Below are 7,808 nucleotides of genomic sequence, written 5' to 3'. Positions count from 1 at the left end.
GACGGTGTGGGGCCGGGCGGTGCGGGCCAGGCCATACTCCTTCCACTCGGCCGCGGCGAGGAGCAGCCTGTCTGTCCCCTCGGTGACACCCACCAATGTGGATCTCGCTGGCTTCCCAAGGGCACCCCGGCAGAAGTGCTGTACAAAGGAACCATTACCAGGATCATCGGAGAAGACAGCCCCAGCAGAGCAGAGAAGGCGAGAGAGGATGCCATGCCCAAAGGACATGTCATCTACGAAGGGAAGAAAGGCCACGTGCTGTCCTACGAGGGTAAGTTGTAACCTTCTGCCATTTTAGGGTGGGCACGGGGGGGTTTGTGCTGCTGTGGCTGGGAGCTATCTGAGGCAAGATGAGGAAATGCAGCAGGCCTGCTTCACATCTTTGCTTCCAGCATCTTTTCTCTCTCTTCCCTCCCTACCTGCCTGCAGCCCGGCTGGGTTTCCCTCTCCCGTGTGGTTATCTTGCCTTGGAGGCAGCTTTGTCAGCAGGCAGGAGTGTGATGGGGCCACAAACTGAGCCTCTGGTTTTGTTTGGTTGAGAGGACCAGATGGGATGGTATTACCTTCATCCCTAGCACTCCTGCACAAGAGGGGACTCTCTGAAAACCTTGCAAGAGTATCCTCAGGCTCCTGGGCCAATGTGAGACTCAAGAACATGCAAGATGGAGGCTAGTCAGGTAGTTTGGTGTAAAGATTTGTTCAGACATCAGATTCCCACCTGCAATGTCTTGGGTACTGTGCAGTTTCCAGGCTGGTTGTTTCATTTGGGGCCAGAGGCAAAAGGTTCAGCTCAGGCCATGGGGGACAACTCGCAAGCTCCAGCTGATGCCACCTCAATGCATGCCCTGGGACCATGGGGACCTTTCAGGACAGGGCTCTGTGCTGTGCCTCTCACCCGTCATGTAGACACCAGCTCATTCCATCCCTGCCTGCCTTCACTGTCAGCTCTAGCCCAGATAAGAAGTGTCACCGTGAGAGACTTGTGTCTGGGTGCCCTTTGAGACAGTTGGCAGAGCTGGAACCAGGGAGGACACAGGAAGCATTTCAGGACTTGTTTGTGTAAGAAGCTATTTTAATCTGTTTCCTGGGCTTGGAGTTGAATGAGGTTGATCTCAAAGATGGTGCTGCCAGGGGAGGGATGGGGAAGGCTCCTGGCAGCGAGGGCTGCCCGTGCCCAGAGCTGGGATCCTGCAGAGCAGGCTGTTCCCCATTGCACACACGTATCCATGTCACCCCATCTCCCTGGCTGCAGCATGAGCCCATCGCCTCTTGTCCTACCCCCGTCGATGCAGATGAGGAATTCATTCCTTCCTCTCCACGGCAGCCTTTTACATGCTTGATAGCATTTATCACACCCTGAGTCATCTCGCCTGCGTCTGCAGCCCAGCCAGCCCTGCTGCCTGTCCTTCCCCCCTACAGCCCAGCGAGGCTTCACAGCCTGGAGTGCAAGAGTTAAAAAAGAAAAAGAAAACTGAAATTGTTGGTGGTGGTGATCAGTTTTGGCAAGCAGAAAAAAAATTGCAAATTCTTTAGTGTCATGAGGGTGCTTAAAATAAAAGAGCTGTAATGAGACGAGATCCTGCAGCATGTGCGAGCTGAATTGTGCTAGATTGGTTATTCTTGCTCTGCGTGTGATTGCTGATGGCTTCTGCCAGGCAAGGGACGTGGCTTTGGAGTGATTTGCTTTCTGTTCAGTCTCTTTCTCCTCGTGCCCTCCCTCCCCCTGCCTCCCAGCGGTACAAAGGGTGCCGGGGCCGTGTCCCCTCTGCAGAAGAGCTGTTGGCAGTGGATGTGCCTGGATGGCAGGGTGTAGTCCCCTCACTGTGAGAGGCTCGGCTGGGGCACAGCCTCACCCCCACATTTAATCTGGAGGCTTGGGGACACATCCCCCTCTTGTTTCCCTGTGTGCAGCCCCAAACACTTTTTGGATCGAGCGGGTGCCGAGTGTGGAAACCAATAGTGGGTGTGAAGTTGTAATAATCTCAGCTTATTAATTACTGGTTTCGCTGAGGAGAACTTTTGTTCCCCATTGTCCATGATGGAATGAATGTTTTTAACTTCTCCTCTGTTTTCTCTAATTGTGTAACCACCTTCTCTGCCCACAAAGAGGAGGATCAGGGCACTGCAATCCTTAACAGGAGCTGCCTGGCCAGGGATGATGGGCAGAGCATTTATCTCTCCAAGCCAACATCCCCACTTGGAGCCTGTTACATAAACACGAGACATTCAGCTGGAAGCTGCCAGCTGAATTCCCAGCTCACCGCACACGGCGGATGCCCATCGCCCAGGGTGGGCTGGTGCTGCCTGGCACAGGCAGGGCTGTGCTTGCAGAGGGGTGGGGGCTGTAGCTCAGGACAGTTGTCTTCTGCGTGCTTGCAGAAGAATCTGCTCCGTGTTTGGATGAGGAGGTAGTTGGTGGTCCCTCATCACACTGGTGCTTGCTCCATCAGTTCCGTGTGGGACTTTCCACTGTCTCTCTCAGTTCTTGTGCTGTTTCAGAGGAATCATTCTCAGCTTTGCCTCCCCTCCCTTTTCACTGATCTTCTCACCCAGGGAGTGTCTCGGCAAATGTTAAGGCTGGCCGAGATCCCAAACAGTAGGTGTCTAGCAAAAATCAAAACAAACAAGGGAAAAAAACTAAAAATCCCCAGGCCCACGGGGCTGAGTTCAGTGGAAGCGCAGCTGCTGCTGCCCCAGTGCCACGCTGGCTCCAGCCGCCCTGCCCTGCCTGGTGCCCCCCGCCGCGGAGGGGGAGCGGGACACGGCAGGGTGGGTGCCCCTGCCCAAGCTGGAGGCACAGATCTGGAGTCTGAGGCAGGCAGGGAGGGGAGAAAACGCCAGCTGAATTTCTTGGAAGCCAATCTCGTGCGATGTTTCTGGCGTCGCTGAGTGGTGGCTGATGCTGGGATGGGGTCTGACCTTTCGGCAGCACACGCAAACAGCAGTAAACACCCTCCCTGGTGCTGGCTTCCCGTGCTCCTGATGGTGCTTCTCGGTGTTCCCTTCCCCAGGTGGAGTTGCTGCTTCTCCATGTCCCAAAGAAGACAGCAGGAGCTCAGGAGCTTCACATGAGACCACAGGAACCAAGCGGACCTATGATATGATGGAGGGGAGGATCAGCCGCGGCTTATCAAGCCGGGATACCTTATCTGCCAGCATTGAAGGTGGGTCTGGGGGAAACTTTTCACTTGTGCTGTGTTAGTAGCGACCTGCAGAGATCCCACCTTGTCTCTTGTCTACATGATGCAGCTCTGTGCCCGTGTTTTGGTGGTGGTTAGCTGGTACTCAGCATCACGTCCCAACAGGACAGCATCTGACCAGCGTGGGAACACAAGGGACACAGGCTGACCCACTTGTCTTTGGTTTCTGTCCTGTTGGCCAGGCCCAGGGCTACCAAAAAAGGGAAGGGGAAAAAAAAAAAAAGAGAAATCAAGTAATTTAGAAATTCTTGATGTTTTTTCTTGTTGTCCCAGGAGTCCCTGGTAACACTGTTGTGGATTCCATGTAAGTGAACTCCTGTGTCACCACCCAACTTTCCCCCCTTGGATCTGTTCTAGGTCTCATGGGTCGAGCGATCCCTCCAGACCGACACAGTCCCCATAGCCTAAAGGAGCAGCATCACATGCGGGGCTCAATTACACAAGGTAAAGCCTGCAAGCAGAAGATGGCCACGGCCAGAGGTAACGTGGGGAGGTATCTCCCCTTGTTCTTGTTGTCAGGCTGGGGAAGGAGGAGACAAGAATGGACACATCAAGGTCCAGCTGCAGAGCTCTCCAGCTTTGGCTACGCTCAGATTTTCAGTCTTGCTTAACTTCTACTAACCAAAGCTCTCACCAAAGCTCAGAGTAAAATTCTAAGTGACTTGCCTGAAGGCAGGTTGAAACTTTTGTGAGATGGGTCCAGAAAGTGGTGGTAGATGTGAGGTGGTCTGGCAGCATCAGTGATACAGCTGCTCTGTGTGCTTAGTTGGGTACCAGTCCCTAAGTTTCATGCATTAACTAGAGACCCCCCTTGAACTGAGTGTCTTTATGGGGACTGGGACTCCAGTGTCTGGCTGGGGACTCACCCTCTGCCTCCTCTCTCTGGTTGTGGTTTGCAGGAATACCTCGGTCCTACGTGGAGGCCCATGAGGACTACCTCAGAAGAGAAGCCAAACAGCTCAAGAGGGAAAACACTCCACCAAGGGACTTATCTGATGCCTACAAAGTCAGGTCACATGAGGGCCTTACTCCTCTGAAAATGAAACCAGCCCACGAAGGCTTGGTGGCCACAGTGAAAGAAGCTGGGAGATCAATCCATGAGATTCCCCGAGAGGAGCTGAGGCGGACACCCGACATCTCTCTGACGAGACCTCTGAAGGAAGGCTCCATCACGCAGGTGAGTGTGGGGAGAACAGCAGATCAGATGGGTCCTGCCCAGGCTTCTGTCTCTGCATAGAGCCTGGGGACCATTCCCAAGGTAAAAGGAGAGCACAGAGGGTTTCAGGTTGCAGAAACATCACTGGTCAGGATTGAAGCTCTGTTTGAGTTCAAGTTGCTCTTCCCCATCCTTTGATGGGTCCCTTCCAACCCAAACCAATCTAGGATAAGTACAAAACACAGGGAAGGGAGCTCAGCACCCTCTGGCACATGAAGAATGTGATGCTCCACCTCCCCATGTAAACAAAAGGGGACACATTTGGCTCTTGTTGAAGGCCAGAGTCAGCTCAGTGCCCTCGGCAATTGTGGCTCTGGGTGAGCATAATCTTGGTCTCCTCCCTTTACGGGCAGCTGTAAACCCAGCAAGGCCAGTAGTTCTGGTGAAATGTGGCACGCTGTCTCCTGTCGGGCTCCAAATATTTGGAGGGTTCCCATGGCACCTCACAGTCCTACCTCACTTGGCAGCGTGTGTAGGAGAGAGGCGTGATGGGCACAGCCAGCCTTCGGCAGTGACTCATCATCCTCTTGTTGGAGCACAGCAGGGCCCAGGGGACAGGCCCTCCACCCTGCCCCGTTCCCTCCGCTCGCGCCCGTGGCCGTCTGACCCCCTAAACCAGTGCACTGTGACCCCCTAAACCGGTGCACTGTGACCCACTGAGCCAGGGCTCACGAGTCCCACTGAGACGTGGCCGGGCGCGGTCGCTGCGGCCGCGCCCCTTTGATGTCCCCTCTGCCTCCCGTGCCCAGGGCACCCCGCTGAAGTACGACAGCAGCTCTTCCTCCTCGGGCACCAAGAAGCACGACGTGCGGTCCATCATCGGCAGCCCCAGCAGGACTTTCCACTCCGTGCACTCGCTGGACGTCATCCAGGACCCGAGGAATCTGGAGAGAGCTTACGAAGAGAGCCTGAAAAACAGGCCGAGCCCGGTGACAAACTCGGGTGGCTCCATCGCCAGAGGGGCTCCTGTGATTGTGCCCGAGCCGGGCAAGCCCCACCAAAGTGCCCTGGCCTACGAGGACCACCAGGCAGGGCACAGCACGGCGTTCAGCAGCCATTTGCACAGAGGCTCCCCGGTCTCCACGCGGGAGTCCACGCCGCGGCAGCACGAAGGTACTGGGCAAACCTTTTATTTGAGGCTGATTTGAGGCTGCTGTGCTGCTGAGGGACATGGTTTAGTGGTGACCTGGTAGTGCTGGATTAACAGTTGGACTTGATGATCTTAAAGATCTTCCAACCCAAATGATTCTGTGACTGTATGGTTCTCATCTGGTGTGTGCTTGCCTACCTCATGTGTTTGTTTCTTATCCGTTACTGGGACACGTGAGTGCCTCACCTCCAGGAACATCTAATCCCTGCTGAGCTGGTGGATCTGGGCTGTGAGGCTGGTGCTTGGGATCTGCTCTCTGCCTGCACTGGGCAGGGTGTGCCTGTGTCCCCTGGCATCACATGTCCCCTGGCCCCCAGAGCTAGGCCCGGGGCTCCCGGGGAGCAGGAGCATGGCTGGGCTGGACTCAGATGCAGAGCACAAGAGCTCCTCTTGCTTCCTGGCATGTCTGTGGGCAGGATCAGTGCTGAATCCAGTCCCTAAGACACCTTGTCCCACCAGTCCTGTGAGCTCTGAGCAACTGCTTCAGGGCCTTTTGCATCTCCCACCTGCAAATCCTTATCCTAACCCCAAGAGTCCTATGATTTGAGGGCGTGCAGCACAAGGCATCACAGTCTGCTGAAAGCTGAGGCGAGGACATGCCTCCCCAGCAAGGAGTGGGAGATGGGGCTGTGCAGTGCAGAGCTTTTCCAAAAAGCCTCCCCCATTGCTTGCTGCTGGCTGGGCCAGCCCCAGCTCTCTGTGATCGATGTGCCCCGTGGCCACAGCTTCTGCTGTCTTCCCAGTTAGCTCAGTCCTTTTCAGGGAAGCCTTTGGATGTTGGTGGCTCTTTGGTATTGGCACACAGAGTGAGCACAATGCAGGACAGGCAGTGCCTGGGCAGTGGGGAGGGATCCCAAAGGGAAAAATAAATGTTATTGCAAAACACCAGTGGGAAGGTGGATTTCGGCACGTCTAGAGCTCAGTGGGTTTGGGGATGCAGAGGATCTGGAGGAGGATTCCCCGTGGCATGGGTCGGAGTTGGAAGGCACCTTTCTCCAAGTCGCTTGAGCTTTCCTGCCCCAGCAGTAGGTTTGGTTGATCAGCAGCTGAGCCAAGACACCAAAAGTTGTGAAAGGAGCAGGAGCAGCGCTTTGCACGGCCTGTGCTGCAGCCCTGGTTGTTCTAAAGTTGGCAGCGATGGTTCTGGAGCCACTTGCATGTGCATGAGGTGGCAGCTCCTTGCTCCCTGAGCCAGGGCCAGGCAGCCTTTGGTGTGGAGTCTGGTGCAAGGGGTTTGGTCTCACTGCTTGGGGTGGCTCTGTGTCAGCTGTGGTCCCCAGCCTGCTGTTAGAGACACAGGAGCTGGTGACACTTGTCCCACGCTGGGCCAGAGGTGCCACCAATGCCCAGCTCGGGTTGGGAGAGCCAAAAAAAGCCCTTGATGTGACCCAACCTCCCTTCCATGTGCTGGGAAAGACCTTAGAGCTGCAGAGGGTGGTCTGACACTTTGAACTGTTTCATCACCACTGCTGGGAGTTTTGGGGTCCCCAGCTCTGCCCGGCAGCAGTGACCTCCCCAGGCAGAGAAGCACAGCAGCAAGACCCCACCACCAGCTGCTTGTGCAGGCCAGGATGAACTCAGTCTGCCCAGCGTGGGTGCACTGGGGTGAAGGGTTGGTTTGGGCCAGGCTTCTCCTCCCGGGTGCAACCGGGGCTTGGCCTGCCTCGACCTCGGTGGCGTAACGGGGCACGGCAGCGCGGGGAGGAGGGAAAGGTCCCTCGAGTTCAGGGTAGCTGTGAGCTTCCCTGGGGAGCACGCTTGGCTGCAGGCACCCCTCGGGGACACGGCTTGGCTGCGGCGCTCAGTCTCTGACTCATTTCCTTCTGCTCGCTGCAGGGAGTATCACTGCCGGGAAGCCCGTGTCCCAGGACAGAAAGATCACCCCCACGTCACGAGAGCTCACCAACTCCAAGTCTCCACACGCCCCCGTGGCCGACCACCACCACCCCATCTCCCCGTACGAGCACCTGCTCCGCGGCGTGAGCGGGGTCGACCTGTACCGAGGACACATCCCGCTGGCTTTCGACCCCGCCGCCATCCCAGGTACCTTTGGCGAGGCCACGGCCCGTTTGGGGTTGGGTTTTAATAAGTTTAAAACCAGCGCTTCGAAAGCCTGAGGTCTCTGGGGAAAGCCATCTCACGTCTGCATCCTTTTCTCTCCCAGCTGCTGCTTACTACCTGCCGAGGCATATGACTCCGAGCCCCACATACCCCCACCTGTACCCCCCGTACCTCATCCGGG

At 56.2% G+C, this 7,808-nt stretch overlaps 1 protein-coding gene across 1 annotated transcript in view; it reads left to right on the top strand.

The window, feature by feature from the left end:
* Positions 1 to 120: 120 nt before the first annotated feature.
* Positions 121 to 7,808, top strand: part of LOC103777829 (nuclear receptor corepressor 2-like) — a gene marked incomplete at its 5' end in the record, with an annotated part of 13,364 nt that continues 5,676 nt past the window's right edge. Inside the window, 7 exon segments of the mRNA XM_008945390.1 lie at positions 121 to 271; positions 3,012 to 3,164; positions 3,558 to 3,644; positions 4,100 to 4,377; positions 5,166 to 5,529; positions 7,403 to 7,609; positions 7,731 to 7,808. Coding sequence (XP_008943638.1) covers positions 121 to 271; positions 3,012 to 3,164; positions 3,558 to 3,644; positions 4,100 to 4,377; positions 5,166 to 5,529; positions 7,403 to 7,609; positions 7,731 to 7,808 — 1,318 coding nt within the window.

Source organism: Merops nubicus, unplaced genomic scaffold (genome assembly GCF_000691845.1).
Source record: "Merops nubicus isolate BGI_N331 unplaced genomic scaffold, ASM69184v1 scaffold41798, whole genome shotgun sequence".
Taxonomy (NCBI): domain Eukaryota; kingdom Metazoa; phylum Chordata; class Aves; order Coraciiformes; family Meropidae; genus Merops; species Merops nubicus.
The sequence above is the reverse complement of the archived record's forward strand: the minus strand, read 5'-3'. Positions and strand labels throughout refer to the sequence as shown.